This window comes from Brassica rapa, chromosome A08, assembly GCF_000309985.2.
Source record: "Brassica rapa cultivar Chiifu-401-42 chromosome A08, CAAS_Brap_v3.01, whole genome shotgun sequence".
Taxonomy (NCBI): domain Eukaryota; kingdom Viridiplantae; phylum Streptophyta; class Magnoliopsida; order Brassicales; family Brassicaceae; genus Brassica; species Brassica rapa.
In genome coordinates this window covers 21,457,622-21,475,782 of record NC_024802.2, presented here as the reverse complement: position 1 = coordinate 21,475,782, position 18,161 = coordinate 21,457,622, and the positions used below count along the sequence as shown (strand labels likewise).

The window sequence follows — 18,161 nt, the reverse complement described above, 5'->3', positions numbered from 1 at the left end:
TTGAAAACGAACATGTCTCTCTTCTTCTTCTTTTTTCTTTTATATTTTTATTATAAAGTAAAAATTCACTTAATAAAAGTTTGATAAATTTGAAAATTTTAGTAAAAGGTGATAAAAGAAATTCCAAATTAGTTGTGGAAGAAAGTCTTTGTATTCAGATGTGATTAAAGAGTTAATCTAACAACTCAACATGCAGCTACACAGTTTGGAATTTTTCTCTAATTCAAATTTGAATATTTGTATGTTTACTGACAACGTCAGCATTGTTTTTGTCACTGACTGATCCAGAAAACAAGATAAATGTTGAATTAATAAAAATTTGTACTGTACTGATAATTGAATAACAAATAAAAAAAGTTATACTGTATTTTCTGTCTCTTTAATGATTTTTGTCCAAACTTGAAGTAAGCACCCGTCCATATCTGTCTCCTAGATATTTTCAACATTAAATCAATGATCTTAACTCTATTTTAGGTAGATACATGCAAATACAATGGTTTGAAATATGACAATCCTTCAACATTAAATCAGTGACTGTAAAAAAAAAAAAAAATTCTTGAGTTTAAGCTAAGGAGCAAAAAGGAAAAGAGAGAAACAACTGGAAAGGATCTTTGTCTTGTTTTAGATAATGCTTAAAACTAAAAGCTGTAATGGTTATGTTGAATTAGTTGGAAATCTGTAAATTAACCGTGTTTATGTATCAAAAGAATCTGAGACACGCTGTACATAAAAGGCTTTTGATGAGCTGTATCATTGACATAATTGGTTGGAGTCTTGAAGAGAATGAGTGATCATAATGATGCCTACCATCTTTATTTAATCATGGATAACACCTAACGTTACTTCATTTGTTAAAACTACAAATCTTTATCAGCATTCATATAGTTTCTTAGATTTTTGCCCACCCCTTACTCTACGGGCTTTCCCTTTTTGCCTGAATGGGCCTCCTCTCTTACATAATAGACTAACATAATTAGCCGTTGACCTTCTTCAGAAAGTGCTTGTTTTTGACCCGTCCAAGTGGATTGGTGTCCCTGAAGCGCTTCACCATCCTTGCATGGCGCCTCTATATATTATTTGGAGTGGAGCCTATTGTAAACCATCCCGCTCAAATTCCTGTTGGTATCGATGTAGATGAGGATTTTGGAGAGGAGGTGATAATAGAGATGATGTGGAACGAGATGCTACATTGGTACCATCATGTTTCAACCTTAACCACTGAGCTCTGAGGCCAAGTCTTCCACGGGTAACTAACAGAGATCTTCTGCTACTTATGTTTGATTCTCATCATCTTATAAACATAGTCTTGAAGAAGAAGAAGTATAACTCGTAGTTTAAGCGAGTTGTGATGCCATGCAAGTTCTTTTTTTGTTTTACATGCTTGAAGTGTGCCTGTGAGAAAATTTAACTCAACCCAAATCTTATCTCTTTTACGTCAAAATTAATTAACCGCGCGCTAATGATAACACACAGAGTAAACCCTCATGAAAAACTTATTGCTTCTCCCGCAAGAAAGTCAATCCGTAAGATCAACTAATATACATCTGGGATAACGTTTATTTTGTTGGTGGAAGCTAAAATACGTGATCCGATCAATTTATCACATATAATGATATCTGGTCAAATCACCAAACTATTTGTTTATACGAGAAAATCACATTCTAGTTTTAAGACAAGTCTCATCATGATAACAACAAAGCCCTACTCTCTTGTCCGAATCATTAATCCTAACAACTCCTCCATGACAAAATAATCATTCAACCTCTCTACACACAAAAGAAACAAGTAAGCAAAGAAAGCAAGAAAGGATCTCATTCATCGAATCTAATTAAGATGGTGAGTCTCTTTTCGTCGAAGAAAGGAAGCAAAGAAAGCAAGAACCCTTATTCAACCCGCGGACTTGACAAGTTCTCTACACTTCTCTCTGAGCTAGACGAGAAGAGACAGAACATTTACGCAAAGAGGGTCGACTCCGATGGGCCGCCTCTTGTTCGGTTTGTGTTCAAGAGCTCCGGCGAGTGTGTCCCTGTCATGATCAAGACAAAGAAAGGACCAAAGAAGAAGGATGATGCTCAAGACGATCTCGTTGTCAAGACCGAGTCAAACACAAAGGAGGAAAAAGAATTAAAGCCAGAAGCAAGGGAGAATAAACAGAGATGTGCATTGAAAGAGAATCTGAAGAAGTTTTCAAGACCGAACCATTTTTTGCCACTGACAACGATCTTGGTTCTGATCTTCTTGATGTTTTTTGGACGAAGCGTTTCGATAATGTGCACTTGTATTGTTTGGTACTTGATTCCGATTATCAAGGAACAAAGTAGAAAGAAAGGTTCAACATGCAAGACCAAAAAGAAGAATAAGGAGAAAACGAATACAGAAAATGGAGCATCTCTTAATAAGAAGATGGCTTGTGACCAAACTGTTCTCAAGGAGAAGTATCCGCATGTGGCTGCTCCATGTCAAACCACCCGGTGACAGAAAAACTGATAAACTTGTACTATTTTATTGTGTGTGAAAATTCTTTTATTCGTTTTATCTGATATTAACCCTAATGTTTTTGTTCCTTATTTGTTTTGTTCATATAGTTGTTAATTTTTGAAAATGATTTTTTTTGTTGGTAAAATTGAAAATGAAAATGAAAAAATTGTATGTATTTGTTCACGTACCACTTCTAGTTCTGATGACACATGTAAAACGGATGATTTTTTTTTTATCGTTGACGATAGTTTTTTGATTCAAGTCTACAGGCTACAGCATTCGTATAATCTTTAGACTTAACGGGAATGTTTTGGCTTTCGACATGTTTGGTTGCTTGTTCTGTTTTGGACAACCTGTACAGTTCGTTCACTTGTTTACTCTACCCACGTTTGGTGTTATTTAAGGAATTTGTATGATACGGCTGGACAACATGTATGATAAACACTCTGAATTTTCATCTATTTATTAATAATGTAATACATAGTTATCTTGTAAGATTAGCTTAATCAAAGAAAATACCGTGAAGATGTTAAATGTAATGCCAACTATATATTTTGCTCATCACTTAAGCTAAGGGTCCAAAAAGGCATGGATCTTATCATCACATTGTGCACCAAACGTATATATTAGACTCTGTAAGGTGCCAAGATGCAATTTGGTGCACAATGTGTCTTGACAAAATCTATACGTTTTGAGTGACATCCCACTTAATGAAACAATTTGGTTGTAACTGGTTATCAATTTATGTAATATCATGAATGAATGAAATTAAAAAAAATAGAACGTAGTAGATGAATGGAATAAGGAAAGTTATGGAATAAAAAAAATTGAATTTCACTCTACTCATTCCATTTATTCATGAGTTTTTTTAATCATGAATGTTTCATAACTACATTTTATTTTTTTCCAGACATTCCATAAAGAATTATTGGAATGAGAATTGTTTTTTATTCCATTCAAATGGTAAAAAAAATTTGGAATATGTATGAATAAGCCATTCCAAACAATTTCATTTCAAAAACTTGTAATCCAGTTGCACCCAAAGGCAAGAATAGAGAGAGAGAAGCTGCCAAGATAGGAGAGAAAGAGTACCGGTTGAGTGAACTGAGAACTGTTTAGTAAGAAAAAACTAGGGTTTTCTCTCCCAGACCCGATTACCGAAGCAAAGTCGCACGCCGTCTTTCTCGACTCCGGTAAGGCCTTTGGCTGCCGGCGTCGGGTCCTCTTCTCTGTAGCTTGCTTTGCTCTGCTCTGGTTCTACTTTTTCGTCCTCGTCAATTGCTGGAATCGTGTTTCTGCCGTCTCCTACGGCTCTGCTCCGTCTTGCCCTCTCGTCTCCACCTCTCTTACCCCACGCCAGACCACCGCCTCTCCTACTCCCCTCTGGGTCGCCTCCTCCTCCCATGGTTCACTCCGCCTCACCGCCTCCCCTGTTTCTCGCCGGCTCACCGTCTCCTCCGCAGTTCATCTCCATGTGACCACTCATCCCCTCAGAACGAGAAGAAGTGCTAAAGCTCTTGATACTAGATCTGCTCGCCTCTCTGAAACTGCAGAGCCAACGCTTGAGTGTCAGTCTGAGCCCCCGCTTCTCACCTCCGTCAATGTCCATCAGATCCCACCCCTCGACGCCGCTCCTCTCTGTACAAGCAGAACCACCAGATCTACGCATCCCGAGGGTAGACTCGTCAGATCTGGGGGTTTATGCGTATCTGAAGCGTCTCATTCCCTCCGTTCCGTCTCGTGGCCATCTCAACTCTGTGAAATGCTGGGTATGTATTCTCTCAGGGAGCTTAACCCCGACAGATTTCTTGAGTTGAGTTTTCGAAATGTTGCAATAGGAGTGTGGTTTAGCTCAGGTCTCGACGAGATCTATGGATCCCGATACGGTAATATCGGAGTTCACTTTCTCAGCTGGAGCTTAGTTCGCACTCCCTCATGGTTGATCTTCAGGAACATTGCCTCACCTCTGCCGCGTCGCCTCCGTATCCCAATCCCTTCCGAGAGCCGCTGGTACTCAAATGACACATGCTTTGGTCTGAGCCAAAACTATTTATGGAGCTTAAACTTGCTGATTGTTATAAACTTGAGCCATTATTCTTTCTCCGAAGCATCATGTCTGTTTACAGTCTGCCATTGCGCCTCAGTGCAAAGGGTTCACCTAGCCCAAAACCGTGATGTTGTGCTTAAATTGCCATTATTTGTACATCTATCACAGGTCAGTAGAGTTTTCATTAGCTCTCATTTTGTCACTGGCGCTATTCGGTTTCATGGTCCATCATATATGTTCGTCAGCGTAAAATCTAGGACTTTTATACTCTCCGGTTCTGTTGAGATTCACCTAGTCTCTTCGTGGAACCTCGATGTTGGAGCTAGAGCTGTTCATGCTCTTTCCACCTCCTTCCAAACTTTGCAGTTTGGTATAATCAACGTCGGTTTCGACTACTTCATGCTCGTGGTAGTAACCTATTCAGGGATACATCTCATGCTTCCCACGGTTCTCCAATGGATGAGCAAGACTCTCTCATTTAGCTTTGTTATCACTTGTTTTATGTTATGTTTTATGATCATCAAACCGTCGAGGATCCCTCGGGTTCTTATCTTGTTACCGTTGAGCTTAGCTCCGGATGTAATGGTTTAAACTCTTTTAGATTTAATATAATCGTGTGTGTTACAAAAAAAAAAAGAGTACCGGTTGAGTGACATCCCACTTTATAAAAACGACGGCGTTTAAGTTTAATTAACTCCGACGTCTTTACAAAAATTAATCATTTTTTTTTGTTAATAGTTAAAAAAAAATGTAATCATTTCAAAATCAAAGGTTTAAGGCTTTCGTCTACCTCCTCTAAAAAGTTTAAAACCCTCCTGACCTGTATCCTCCGCCAATGCCTCTCTGTTACCTCCTCCGCCGTCTCTCTTCCGCCGCCACCACCATCCGAATCCCTACTCCGATCTCACACATCCACCAACGCTTCTACAACATCTCAACTTCCCCCGAAAATGAACCTCCAGACACTAATCACTCCCCTCCAATTCCCCACCCAACGATCCCGCACCGAACCACATCCTTCTCATCAGCCGAAGAAGCCGCAGCCGAGCGCCGCCGCCGCAAACGCCGCCTCCGAATCGAACCCCCACTCCACGCTCTCCGTCGCGATCCCTCATCCCCCCCTCCGAAACGCGATCCGCGCCTCCCGGACTCAACCTCCTCCCTCGTCGGCCCGCGCCTCAACCTCCACAACAGAGTCCAATCCCTAATCCGAGCCTCGGACCTCGACGCCGCGTCGAAGCTCGCCCGCTTCTCCAAAACTCGCCCCACCGTCTTCACCTGCAACGCCATCATCGCCGCGATGTACAGAGCCGAGCGCTACGGAGAATCGATCTCTCTCTTCGATTACTTCTTCAAGAAGTCAAGCCTCGTCCCCAACGTGGTCAGTTACAATCAGATCATCAACGCTCACTGCGACGAGGGACACGTGGAGGAAGCTCTCGAAGTGTACCGTTACATATTAACTAACTCTCCTTTCGCTCCGTCTTCGGTTACTTATAGGCATTTGACGAAAGGTTTGGTTTCATCCGGAAGGTTAGGAGACGCGGCGAGTTTGTTACGAGAGATGTTGAGTAAAGGCCAAGCTGCTGACTCGATTGTGTATAATAATTTAATTAAAGGATACTTGGAACTTGGTGATTTAATTAAGGCTAATGAGTTCTTTGACGAGTTGAAAAGTAAGTGTACGGTTTACGATGGGATTGTTAACGCGACGTTTATGGAGTATTGGTTTGAGAAAGGTGATGATGAGGAGGCTATGGAGTGTTACAGGGATTTGTTGGAGAAGAGGTTTAGGATGTATCCGCATACAGGGAATGTACTGTTGGGTGTTTTTTTAAAGTATGGTAAAAAGAGTGAAGCTTGGGGTTTGTTTGATGAGATGTTGGATAATCACACTCCTCCTAATATTTCGTCTGTGAACTCGGAGACTGTTAGTATAATGGTGAATGAGTGTTTCGAGATGGGGGAGTTTGAGGAAGCGGTTGAGGCTTTTAAGAGAGTTGGGAGGAAGGAGAATTCGAGGCGGTTTGTGATGGATAATGTTGGTTATTGTAATATTGTGACGAGGTTTTGTGAGTATGGGATGTTAGCAGAGGCTGAGAGGTTGTTTGCGGAAGGTGTAGGGAAGTCCTTGCCTCCGGATGCTGCGAGCCATAGAGTTATGATTGATGCTTATCTCAAGGCGGGGAGAGTTGAGGATGCTTTGAAGATGTTGGATAGGATGGTTGATGTGAATCTAAGGGTGGTTGCTGATTTCGGTACGAGGGTGTTTGGGGAGCTGATTGAGAATGGTAGGGTTAGGGAATGTGCAGAGGTTTTGAGTAAGATGGGAGAGAAGGAACCGAAACCGGATCCTTCGGTTTATGAGGTGGTGGTTAGAGGACTTTGTGATGGTGGTGCACTTGAGGAAGCCAAGGATGTAGTTGGTCAGATGGTTGGGTATGGTGTTGGGTTTGCTCATGTGCTGAGGGAGTTTATCATAGAGACGTTTGAGAAAGCAGGACGTCGTGAGGAGATTGAGAAAACCTTGAATACGGTTAACCGTCCGGTTAGAAACTCTGTGCAGTCTGGTAAGACTCCACCTAGTGTATCCTCAGTGTTAGGAGCCAATGGAACTGCAGGTCAAACGGCGGGAGGAACTTACAAGGCTAATAATGGTCAGAATCCATCTAGGTCCAACACCTCTGTTAACCAGCAGCAGCAACCGTGGTCTAGTCAGACGGCAGGGAAGCAACCACCATCATGGTCGAGTCAGCCACCAGGATATCAACAGCAGCAATATTGGTCTCAGAAACCAGGGTGGTCAAGTCCTTCAGGTCATCAGCAATCATGGCCTAATCAGGCAACTGGCCAACAGCAACCGTGGGCTAATCACAACACTGCTCATCAACAATCATGGGGTAATCAGACAGATGGCCAGCAGAAACCGTGGGATAATCAGAGCACTAACCATCATCAACAACCATTGGCTAGTCAGAACACTGGTCATCAACAACAACGGGCTAATCAGACAACTGGCCAGCAGAAACCGTGGACTAATCGGACAGCTGGCCAGCAGTCAGCGTGGACAGGAAAGCAGAAACAGTGGTCTAATCAGACAGCTAACCATCAGCAGCCGCAGTGGCCAAGTCCCACGTCAGGACATGTAGCTAATCAAGCACCATGGTCAAACTCTGAGAATAGTCATCTTCCTCAACAACAGGAGCCAGGATCCTCCCATGAGTGGCAAGATGGAAAGGTAGCTGAATTGAGCAAATAGTTCGACAACTTGGCTATTCCTCCTGCCCATCTTCCTTATCATTTGATAGTTTTTGTAATTTGCCATTTTCTTTATGGGTAGCAATTTTTGCAAACTCTGTTATTTATTTATTAACGATCATCATAATAATACGTTATTTTTAACCCTTGATGTTGTCTTTAAGTTGTATTCGTCTTTTGAAAGAGTAATGGAGTTCTAATTCAGTAAAAACTCGATCAACTTATATAATTTCATCTTATAAAATGTTGATGAAAAAGAATAAATGTTGGTAATCTATTAACTAGATTAGCTAAGCTCTGCAGGTCGGCAGAAGCAAAACTCTTACATACAAAAGGCTCAACCTTTACATGAGTCAAAACCAAAGGAACTAATAACAAAAAAAAATGAAAAAGAAGAGATCATTAACCTATGTATATCTCTCGTAGAAGAATCCCTAAGAGGAAAAAGTCAGCTGTTTACTCAAAACCCCATGACTGTAGAGCTCAAGTTCATAAGAGGAGCTAAGGCACTAGGAGCAAACTTCCGAGCAAAAAGGAAGCATAAAGAAGTTGGCTCTTCATTGTAAAGACAATCAGTATCGTTCTTTCTTATTGACTGTAGAAACCCTTCTGTGATATTATCCGCCCCGTATGTAGCTGGATGCGGACCTCCTATGGACCAATCAACCCACGTCACACTTCTATTCGCGTTCACCGAACCGTGAAACATGTTCAGTAACGTTGGGATGTAATGCTCGTCTGGATAACAAGCTGGTCTGCAGAATTTTTTGAACAACGAGTAGTATTTCGAGTCAGAGATGATGTAGATGGCGATTTTACGGTTTACTTCAAACCACTGAGACCCTTTGCGCCAGTGATGTAGCTTGATATCTGGGAGCATCTTGCGGCTGTAACGCCCACGGCCGTAACGCGTTGGCTCGTCGTAAGAGTCCACAAAACTGTAGGCAGAGTTTATTAGGTATGAGTAGACGGTTGTGAAGTTGTAGACGGGGACGCAGCTTTCTGAGAGGAGAACAAAACGCTCGTTTGAGAAGTCGAGCAATGCGTTGGCTAGAAGACGCTTCTCTGCATCTGTCAATAGTGGTGATCCCCATGCAACTTTCTGAAAAAAAAGCAAAGCATAGAACAAGTATCCCTCAGAAGTTTTGTGGAAGTATGTTGAAGAAGAAAACAAAATTTACGAACCAATCCGAGCTTCGTGAAAAAAGAAGCCTTGTGCAATTACCAGGGTCATTGCAACATATAAAAGGAAATGAAAGAGATTAGTAAAACAAAAAGAGGTTTAAATCAACAAGAAAAGTTCATATAATGTTTTTGAGAATGTTCACAACTACAGAGTTACACTCTCACCCCTATGGATCAATCTTTTCCCATCAATGAACTAAAAACCAGCTACGTTCCACATCACAATATAATAGCAAAATCACGCATAAACTTTAAAAGTCTCTGTAACTACACCATAACACACAGATAGCCAACACAAACTAATGCGCAAGAGTGGCCAGTCCTCATCTATACACAATCTTTGAAATAGATGTAGCTAACAATGAAAGTCTCATCTACTTATGCAATACTGTGTTCTTGAAATAGATGTAGCTAACAATGAAAGTCTCATCTCCTTAATGCAATACTCTGTTCTTGAAAAATTGAGTGTTTAAATCCTAAGCACCAATCAATGATCTCATATAATCTCCAAAATATGGAATCTCACACCAATGTAACTAGGATTCCCTCATGCCCTTAAAATCTAAATGTTCCTCTAGAAAACTAGATCTTCATGATCCACAATGACTCTACTTCAACACCCCAAGCACAAAACTTTTAGGTAATACTCTGTTTCCAGCTCCAAAAAGGAAGACTACACTACAAATCTCATCTACCTATCTAATACTCTGTTCTTGCATTGTTCTGTTCTTGTTCGAACATAATCAAGACACAATCTTTACCTGGCTCGGAACCTGCCGGTTGTAAAACGGAGAATCACTCGAGACATTCATGTCGTACCCAGGAGGCGTGTGAACATAAACCGACAAGAACTTCTCATTCCCTCTAAAAAACTTCTCCCAAAGCGGAAGCATAGGCAAAGCCCCCCTCGTCAGAAACATAAACGCAACCTTCGGAACCCTATCGTACGGATACTCCTCCTTCACCGGAACCATCGACGCTCTCCAGAACAGCTCATCGTCACTCATCCCATGTCTCACCTCCTCCGGCCGAACAAACCCGTCGACGCTCCAGCAATCACGAATCTCGTCCTTCTTCTTCGCCGCCTTTACGTCGTCGTCGTCGTTTGAGCAATCGCGGTGGATGACTGTGCAATTGGAGTAATCAGGAACCGTTTGTACGCTTGCGGATGATGAGAGCATCTGAGGTAAGGAATTGAAGTAGCGATCGATGTGGGAGCTCGCGGCGAGTCCGATGATGATCCCGGCCATGAATATGAGGAGAAACGACAGCGTTTGAGCTAGCTTTAGTAGCCCTATGTGTTCCTCTTTCTCACCCGCTCTTCCTCTCGCCATCGTTACGAGATCTCGAGAGAGAGAGTTTCAGGGAGACATCGTAGAGAATCTGATCAAGAGTGATTGAATTCTCCGTAGAGATGAAGAATCCATGCCGTGAAAAGTGGATTTTGATCTTTTTATATAAAAGAGATTGAGTTTAAGGTCCACGTGGACATCATTAACGAGTTTAAACTCCGCGGATCTTGCCAAGTGGGAAGAATTTACAGGGTTTAATGTTATTGGGCCAGGGGCCCATGTTTGATTCTTACGTGGTTTACTACTCGTCAACTTGTTAGCTTTTTTTTGTTTGTTTCACATTTGTTTCCACTTCATAATGATTTTGTTGAGTAACTAATTAATAAGAATTAACCTTTTGATTAGTTACCGCCATACTAAAAGTAAGTAATTGGTTTGATATTTTTTGAATCTTGTCTTTTGTAACCAAGTGGTTTAATTGTGTGGTCAAAGTGACTGGATGATGAGTGACATAGTAGCTTAAGAACCAAATGAGTGTTTCTAGGTGATATTTTGTGTCCTCATCTTCATGTTACGTTGTGGTTAAAGCCTCTTTTGAAGTATTGTGCTCATAATCTGATTGTATCATAATCTTATGGTTAGAGTTGAAAAAAAAGAAATAATTATTTCAGGATTATAAGTGGATCTAACAAACGATGAAAATTATAAAGTGATAATATGAATCTTCACTTTTTTAGCCAAAAAATATTATTTTTTTACTAGATAGGATTTTTTTTTGATTTAGGTGATTTTGTTTGAGTCGGTTTGTAATCGAAAATTTATCCCTGTTTTCCGGTCATTTTAATAAATTTTGTTTAAAAAACATTAATATCTTCAGTTACAAAGAAAACACTAATACATATTGACATTTCGCGGAAAATTAAAGAGGTAAAGAAAAAAAGAGCACTTGAGTTTGCGATTATGAAAATAAATTAGAAGGATCTGGATATTTTGAAAATTTGGAAATTGTCCCGTGTCTTTTTGATTCTTCCGTCCTTCTCTTATAATACCTAGTCGTCTTCTTCGCTCATCTCTCCCTGACGGAGACGGAGCAAAAGCATATCTCAGCTCAATACCGCCGGGGAAAACTAAGCCGCCTGTAACCGTCGGTTCCAGTTGCTGCTCAGATCTAATCTAGTGAGACTCGCTTCCTCATCATCCAGATCTCTTAACTCTGATCTCGATTCCGTGATGGAAGCGATCGACGAGTTGTCTCAGCTCTCGGATTCGATGAAACAGGCGGCGTCTCTCCTCGCCGACGAAGATCCCGATGAGACCTCTTCTTCTTCTCGACGCCCAGCCACTTTCCTTAACGTTGTAGCCCTAGGCAATGTGGTGAGTTCCCTTATTCTCCTCGATTCGGATGCGATCTTCTGAGTTTCGATTAGGTTTTTAGAAGTTTCCCTGGAACTGAGTATTTATCGTTTAATTGTTTTACTGAACCAGGGAGCTGGAAAGTCTGCGGTTCTTAACAGTCTAATTGGGCATGCTATTCTGGTAAGTAGTACATTTTGAGAGTCTATTGTGAGATTCTTATGCTTATGATTGGTGTTGATTCTGTTTGCTACACAGCCTACGGGTGAGAACGGTGCTACACGGGCTCCTATAATAGTTGACTTGAGCAGGGAGAGTTCTTTGAGCAGCAAGGCGATTATTTTGCAAATCGACAATAAATCTCAACAAGTTTCAGCGAGTAAGTCTCCCTCTACGAACATATGCGATTCATTTGATCCATCTTCTCATAATTATTAGCTTTGTGTTTTGAATGCGAATGTTATAGCTGCTCTGAGACATAATCTTCAAGATAGACTTGGCAAAGCAGCCCCAGGGAAGAATCGTGATGAGATTTACTTAAAACTTCGTACCAGCACGGGTAAGTCCTCTTTTTAATTGCACAGTCATTAGTGGCAAGCCTATCTTCTCTTAAAGTAGCACATCCTTAGTTAATGAGTGGGGTGCCTTTGATATTAGTGAACTGGTCGGATGTAGTAAGTTGCTACCCTCATCACATATACAATCTAGTGCACTTTTTAGAGCTTAAAGCTGTAAGTTGGTGGGTATCATATAATATATCTAATGGAGCTTTAAAGTAAATAGTGCTCTTCTGAACGTGAGTAGTAACATATGACCTGCATTGTCTTATTGTTAAATTTTCTTTGACCATATTACTTTTGCGCTTTATATTTCAGCTCCACCACTGAAATTAGTTGACCTGCCTGGACTGGACCAGAGAATTGTGGATGATTCAATGGTGAGATTTGGACTTCCTGCCGAAGTGCTTACATATATTAATTATCATGTTTGTCCTTAACTGCTTATTGAAACTTTTGTTTGTTTTTTTTGGATCTCTTTACAAGATTGCTGAATATGCGCAACACAATGATGCCATACTTCTGGTTATAATCCCTGCTAGCCAGGCATCTGAAATTTCATCATCTCGAGCCCTGAAGATTGCGAAGGAGCATGATCCAGAGAGTGAGTACATGTGGCTTTCTTAATTCTCTTATATTTCATCCTCACTAATGGCTGTTACTTTACTAGGCACTAGGACAGTGGGCATAATTGGTAAAATTGACCAGGCTGAAGGGAACGCGAAAGCCCTCGCAGCGGTTCAGGCTCTTCTCTCAAATCAAGGACCGCCAAAAACAACTGACATCCCATGGGTTGCTCTTATTGGCCAATCCGTTTCAATTGCATCAGCAGCACAGTCTGGAAGTGGTGAGAACTCCTTAGAAACCGCATGGCGTGCTGAGAGTGAAAGTCTTAATAAAACTTTGACTGGGGCTCCACAAAGTAAGCTTGGCAGAAATGCCTTGGTAGAAACCCTTGCTAGCCAGATACGAAGCAGAATGAAGCTCAGGCTTCCAAATATCTTGTCTGGGTATTGCTTCTCTCTCTATATTTTCTTTCTTCATTAATGTGATAAAGTGGAAGTTGGACCAATTGTTTCACCTATTAATCTGTGACGCTAGTTATTATAACCAAGTTATGTAGATACTGCATTTAGGTGGAAGACAGGCAAAATGGTTATTTTCCCGAGCTGCTTTCTTGTCTGATTTGTCTCTTACATTTAGGCGTCTTTTTTTGTTTGATTAGTATAATTCTTTGTACAGACTCCAGGGTAAGTCTCAAATGGTGCAGAATGAGCTAGCGAGGCTTGGAGAACAACTAGTGGACAGTGCTGAAGGTACAAGGGCTATAGCTTTGGAGCTGTGCCGTGAGTTTGAGGAAAAATTTCTTCTCCATTTGGCTGGTGGCGAAGTAAGTACTTTTCTTCATAAGTAAACTAAACTTTAGTCGGAAATCCCAAATATCGTGAAAATGAGGAACTGTCTAAATATCAGCAATCAGCCATTTCAGATTTTTATGGAAGTTAGATCACATTGTATTGTGTGAAATCTCATGAATCTGATAGTTGAGGTTTATGGTAGTGTATAAGCTCACTGAGGGGTTGGATTACATGTTTTGTACTTGCATGTTTTTCGTTCATGCTGAAGTCCTTTTGGAACTGGGTGAGCGTTTTTCGCTAACAATTTTTTTTTTTTTGTTCAGGGAAGTGGTTGGAAAGTTGTTGCAAGTTTTGAAGGAAATTTCCCCAACCGAATCAAGCAGCTTCCTTTGGACAGACATTTTGACTTGAACAATGTTAAAAGGGTGTGTGTCTTCTTCTTTCCTAAATTATTCTGCTCGAGACATGTTAACTGGAATTAACAGAATGGTCTTTTAATATATCAGGTTGTTTTGGAAGCGGATGGTTATCAACCTTATCTTATATCTCCAGAGAAAGGGTTAAGGTCGTTGATAAAGATTGTTCTTGAGATGGCTAAAGATCCCGCGCGTCTTTGTGTTGATGAGGTGTGCCTATTTATTTAATATTTTGCTTTTAGGTTCATGCAGTAGTATTGAATTTCAGCAATTTATGGTATTTGTCTCGCTTTGACACTTCAGTTCTTCTGAATGTTGCTGAGAGTTTTGTAAGGTTTCTCTAGTTCTAGTGCTCTTATCTAGTGTATATTAGTCTTAATATCTCTTTCCTACTCTAGAAATCATGCATCCAGATCTCAGTTTTGTCTTATTTCTCTGTTGAGCTTATATGGCCTTAACTTTTGGATAGGTCCACCGAGTTCTTGTGGACATAGTTTCAGCCTCTGCAAATGCTACACCTGGACTCGGTAGATATCCTCCTTTCAAGCGAGAGGTAATAATGTTTGCTGGCATTTTATTCATTAACATTTTATCATTTCGATAATAGCTGTTCCTTCCTAACTAATGATCAACCAGGTTGTAGCTATAGCAAGTGCAGCACTTGATGGTTTCAAGAATGAAGCCAAGAAAATGGTGGTTGCACTAGTAGATATGGAACGCGCTTTTGTACCACCTCAACATTTTATCCGTCTTGTGCAAAGGAGGTATACTGTCTTACCTTCCATTTCTATTTTGTATTCTTAATGGCTGTGTACTCATACTTAATTGATCCCTCATTGTATTTGCCCTCTTAAACATTATGGATCGGGCATTGTTGAGTTCATAATCACCGTAGATTCTTTTTTTTTTGCGTGTTTGTTTGTGAATAGAGAATTTCGGATTTTGATGCTTTCACTACTTGTAATTTTGTATCCCTCTGTATGAGTATTTGCTGAGGACAACTATGACATCGATATATTCCATCTTTTATGGTTTTGTTATTCTTTCCTGTGAAATAATACCTTAACGGTAAAGTTAGCATGCTTTATGATGGGAGATTCTATATACTTGTTAGCCTGGCTGGCAGGGATGTTTCAGGTCATTTCAGTATGCTTCTTTATCATCTCTATGGCTGGACTTTTGTATCCAAGTAGTCATATTTCTGTAGCTTTACGTTTGTTGAGCAAGGCCAGAATTGTGGACTTTACAATTTCACGTGCTTGTTGGTTTCATGGTTTATGATTAAAACATGTTTCTGTCTTTCTGACGATGCACTGTATTGACTTCATCAGAATGGAAAGACAACGTCGCGAGGACGAGCTTAAAGGCCGATCTTCGAAAAAGGGACAAGATGCTGAGCAGTCCCTTTTAAGCAGGGTGCGTTTTCATTCCCAAATAATTTGGATCCACGTAGTGGAAAGTGCTGTTTATGGTTTTGAATTAACTTACCTGAAAGTACTTAATTAGAAATTCTCATACCTGCCTGTTAATTAGGCTTCTAGTCCTCAGCCAGATGGGCCAATAGCTGGTGGTAGCATGAAATCAATGAAAGACAAACCTAGTCCGCAAGATAAAGAGACGCGGGAGGTCTCTGGTCTGAAAACCGCTGGACCTGAGGGAGAGATAACAGCAGGTTGGTATCCTAATATACGTCTACTGTCTGAAACTCTTCATTCTTCCCCTACTCGGTTTTCCATACATGATTTAGATGCTGCAAAGCTACTCTGTAGTCTTAAATGCATGATTTTTTTTGTGTCTTTTTCGTCTTTATCACTTAAGCCTCGATAGAACCAACTTCCATGGTCGATGACAAAGAATTACTCTTTCATGTAGGGTACTTGATGAAGAAAAGTGCAAAAACAAATGGATGGAGTAGGCGATGGTTTGTTCTGAATGAGAAAACTGGAAAGGTTAGTGTTTAGAATGTATGTTGAACCAAATATTTGTTGAAGAGGAAGCACTGTAATCACTTACTGACTTAACCATTTCCTTTTTAGCTGGGCTATACCAAAAAGCAAGAAGAAAGAAACTTCCGGGGCACTATCACTTTGGAGGTATCATATTGACCTTGTTATTCAGAGTGTTACTCATACTTCAAATTTTGTATTTTACTGTTATTATCGATGAGACAATGCAGATGCTCTAGAAATAACTGTTTTCCTTCCATGTTTTCTAATATTACTTTTTCATAAACTTTGTTAACCCACTCAGGAATGCACTATTGAAGAAATTCCGGAGGAAGAAGTAGAAAAGTCAAAGAGTTCGAAGGACAAGAAGGCAAACGGACCTGATTCAAAAGGACCAGGTCTTGTATTTAAGATAACCTGCAAGGTTCCCTATAAGACTGTATTAAAAGGTACGTGAACCAATCATTATCAAAATTTTAAATTCGTTATCTTATATGCGCACTTGTGAGCTTTTCCTCAAAAACGATTGTGTTGCAGCTCACAATGCCCTTGTGCTTAAAGCTGAGAGTGTAGTTGATAAAAACGAATGGATTAATAAGTTGCAAAAGGTCATCCAGGCTCGAGGAGGCCAAGTAGGCAATGTTTCCATGAGACAGAGTTTTTCAGATGGCTCACTTGTAAGTCATCATGGCCAACCTTTTTTGCTTAATCATTTATCTTTCTTATTTTCCGTCTTTAAAATCTACGCTAATTATGTTCACTGGTCTTATGCTATACCAGATGTCACTACGCTAGTTATGTTTTTTGACGAACTTAAAAGATTGTTGGAAGAGTGAAAAGAAGTTAATTATGTTTTAGTGAGCATGGAAACGGTTGCCGAATTGTTCTTTTATTGAAACTTTTTGCTATATAAGGGTCAACATTTTTACACTTGACAGAAGTTACGTTTTTGGGATTTACTTATTAGGCATTTATGCTCGATATCCCTGATACTGATTACTTATGGTGTTATCTGGTTTGTATTTCAGGATAAGATGGTTAGGAAACCCGCCGATCCAGAAGAGGAACTCCGGTGGATGTCCCAAGAAGTGCGGGGTTACGTTGAAGCTGTCCTTAACAGTCTTGCAGCCAATGTTCCAAAGGTGGACTATACTTAATTTATAACACTAAGATCCCTTAATCTTTTACAAATATTAAGCCACGTCAATTCAACAGGCTGTCGTTCTTTGTCAAGTGGAGAAATCAAAAGAAGACATGCTGAATCAACTATACAGTTCCATCAGGTTCAATATCGTTCCCTTTTTGTGGAGAATTTCATTTCGGTTGCGGTGTATTTATCTGCCTTCTCTTGTATTTGATCTCTAGTGCAATAGGCAATGAGAGGATTGAGTCTCTAATTCAAGAGGATCAGAACGTCAAAAGACGAAGAGAGCGTTACCAGAAACAATCTTCTCTTCTTTCTACGCTCACGAGGCAGCTTAGCATTCATGACAACCGAGCTGCTGCTGCTTCAAGTTGGTCTGACAACGGTGCAACTGGTACATTCATCCAACCTTTTTCGTTTTTTTTATTCCTTTGAATGAATAGAGAGGCTTGGTTTGATACTTTAATATTCATTGACCGGCAGAGAGTAGCCCAAGAACCAGTGGAGGTTCTTCAGGGGATGACTGGATGAATGCCTTCAACTCCGCTGCTAATGGAGCGTCGGATTCATTGTCAAGGTACGGATCAGGTGGGCACAGCCGCCGCTACAGCGATCCGGCTCAGAACGGAGATGCATCATCGTCAAGCTCTGGTAGCAACCGCCGCAGCACCCCGAATCGGCTGCCACCAGCACCACCACAGAGTGGTTCATCTTACCGGTATTAGAATCTAAAAGAAAAACCGGGAGACTGAGGGTTTCATAGAATTTTTGTTTTATATCTAAAATTGGATATTGGTATTTATAAAAATTCTTACAAATCCAAGGTTATTGGATATAGCATTTGTAAAAATCTTATCAATTTTTTCTTTATTAGAAAATATGGATCGATATATATCAAGAATTATTTAGAATTAACTAAAAAAATGATTTACACTTGCAAATTCAATAGTAATGATTCTAATGAATACTACGTAAAGAGATGAAGTTTAAGAAAAAAAACATGAATATTTGATCTCCTCACCCAAAAACAAATATCAAAATCAAATCAAAGAGTGCCTTTTAAAATAGGGAAGAAACCTCTTTTCTTTGGTGATAGTACGGACGGTAGAGTTCTCATTCACAGAAGA

General features: G+C 40.3%; 5 protein-coding genes across 6 annotated transcripts; 4 read left to right on the top strand and 1 right to left on the bottom strand.

Moving 5' to 3' along the window:
* Window positions 1-214: 214 nt before the first annotated feature.
* LOC103868111 lies at window positions 215-2,623 on the top strand. The gene has a single exon (XM_009146216.3). The coding sequence runs from the start codon at window positions 1,834-1,836 to the stop codon at window positions 2,473-2,475; it is 642 nt and encodes a 213-aa protein (XP_009144464.1). The 5' UTR covers window positions 215-1,833; the 3' UTR covers window positions 2,476-2,623.
* Window positions 2,624-4,182: 1,559 nt separating this feature from the next.
* On the top strand, window positions 4,183-5,161 carry LOC103868261. The gene has a single exon (XM_033276908.1). It carries the CDS (start codon window positions 4,241-4,243, stop codon window positions 5,114-5,116), a length of 876 nt encoding a protein of 291 aa, XP_033132799.1. The 5' UTR covers window positions 4,183-4,240; the 3' UTR covers window positions 5,117-5,161.
* A 146-nt stretch (window positions 5,162-5,307) lies between these two features.
* Window positions 5,308-7,929, top strand: LOC103868110 (pentatricopeptide repeat-containing protein At1g10270-like). Its single transcript, XM_009146215.3, has one exon. It carries the CDS (start codon window positions 5,361-5,363, stop codon window positions 7,782-7,784), a length of 2,424 nt encoding a protein of 807 aa, XP_009144463.1. The 5' UTR covers window positions 5,308-5,360; the 3' UTR covers window positions 7,785-7,929.
* Window positions 7,930-8,006: 77 nt separating this feature from the next.
* LOC103868108 (glycosyltransferase BC10) lies at window positions 8,007-10,974 on the bottom strand. 2 transcript variants are annotated; one of them, XM_009146213.3, is made up of 3 exons: window positions 9,730-10,974; window positions 8,969-8,995; window positions 8,007-8,885 (listed from the first exon to the last, which is right to left on the bottom strand). In XM_009146213.3, exons 1-3 carry the CDS (start codon window positions 10,300-10,302, stop codon window positions 8,244-8,246), a joined length of 1,242 nt encoding a protein of 413 aa, XP_009144461.1. In that variant the 5' UTR covers window positions 10,303-10,974; the 3' UTR covers window positions 8,007-8,243. The 2 variants fall into 2 exon arrangements, with proteins under 2 accessions (XP_009144461.1, XP_009144462.1); XM_009146214.3 differs by lacking the exon at window positions 8,969-8,995.
* Window positions 10,975-11,241: 267 nt separating this feature from the next.
* Window positions 11,242-17,926, top strand: LOC103868107 (dynamin-2A). The gene is made up of 22 exons (XM_009146212.3): window positions 11,242-11,634; window positions 11,746-11,796; window positions 11,872-11,992; window positions 12,080-12,172; window positions 12,489-12,550; window positions 12,657-12,774; window positions 12,841-13,180; window positions 13,413-13,560; window positions 13,852-13,953; window positions 14,035-14,154; window positions 14,414-14,497; window positions 14,581-14,708; window positions 15,276-15,360; window positions 15,478-15,616; window positions 15,817-15,893; window positions 15,981-16,037; window positions 16,195-16,339; window positions 16,428-16,567; window positions 16,919-17,032; window positions 17,106-17,173; window positions 17,256-17,428; window positions 17,518-17,926. Exons 1-22 carry the CDS (start codon window positions 11,491-11,493, stop codon window positions 17,757-17,759), a joined length of 2,751 nt encoding a protein of 916 aa, XP_009144460.1. The 5' UTR covers window positions 11,242-11,490; the 3' UTR covers window positions 17,760-17,926.
* Window positions 17,927-18,161: the final 235 nt, after the last annotated feature.

Bases quoted from the DNA above. Each gene is read 5' to 3' on its own strand.
- LOC103868111 (XM_009146216.3), top strand. From the start codon at position 1,834: ATGGTGAGTCTCTTTTCGTCGAAGAAAGGAAGCAAAGAAAGCAAGAAC.
- LOC103868261 (XM_033276908.1), top strand. From the start codon at position 4,241: ATGCTGGGTATGTATTCTCTCAGGGAGCTTAACCCCGACAGATTTCTT.
- LOC103868110 (XM_009146215.3), top strand. From the start codon at position 5,361: ATGCCTCTCTGTTACCTCCTCCGCCGTCTCTCTTCCGCCGCCACCACC.
- LOC103868108 (XM_009146213.3), bottom strand. From the start codon at position 10,302: ATGGCGAGAGGAAGAGCGGGTGAGAAAGAGGAACACATAGGGCTACTA. The intron at 8,996-9,729 runs GTAAAGATTGTG...TAATTGCACAAG, and splicing joins ACCGGCAGGTTCCGAGCCAG to GCTTCTTTTTTCACGAAGCT. The intron at 8,886-8,968 runs GTTCGTAAATTT...CTTTTTTTTCAG, and splicing joins TTTTCACGAAGCTCGGATTG to AAAGTTGCATGGGGATCACC.
- LOC103868107 (XM_009146212.3), top strand. From the start codon at position 11,491: ATGGAAGCGATCGACGAGTTGTCTCAGCTCTCGGATTCGATGAAACAG. The intron at 13,561-13,851 runs GTAAGTACTTTT...TTTTTTGTTCAG, and splicing joins TCCATTTGGCTGGTGGCGAA to GGAAGTGGTTGGAAAGTTGT. The intron at 17,429-17,517 runs GTACATTCATCC...ATTGACCGGCAG, and splicing joins GTCTGACAACGGTGCAACTG to AGAGTAGCCCAAGAACCAGT.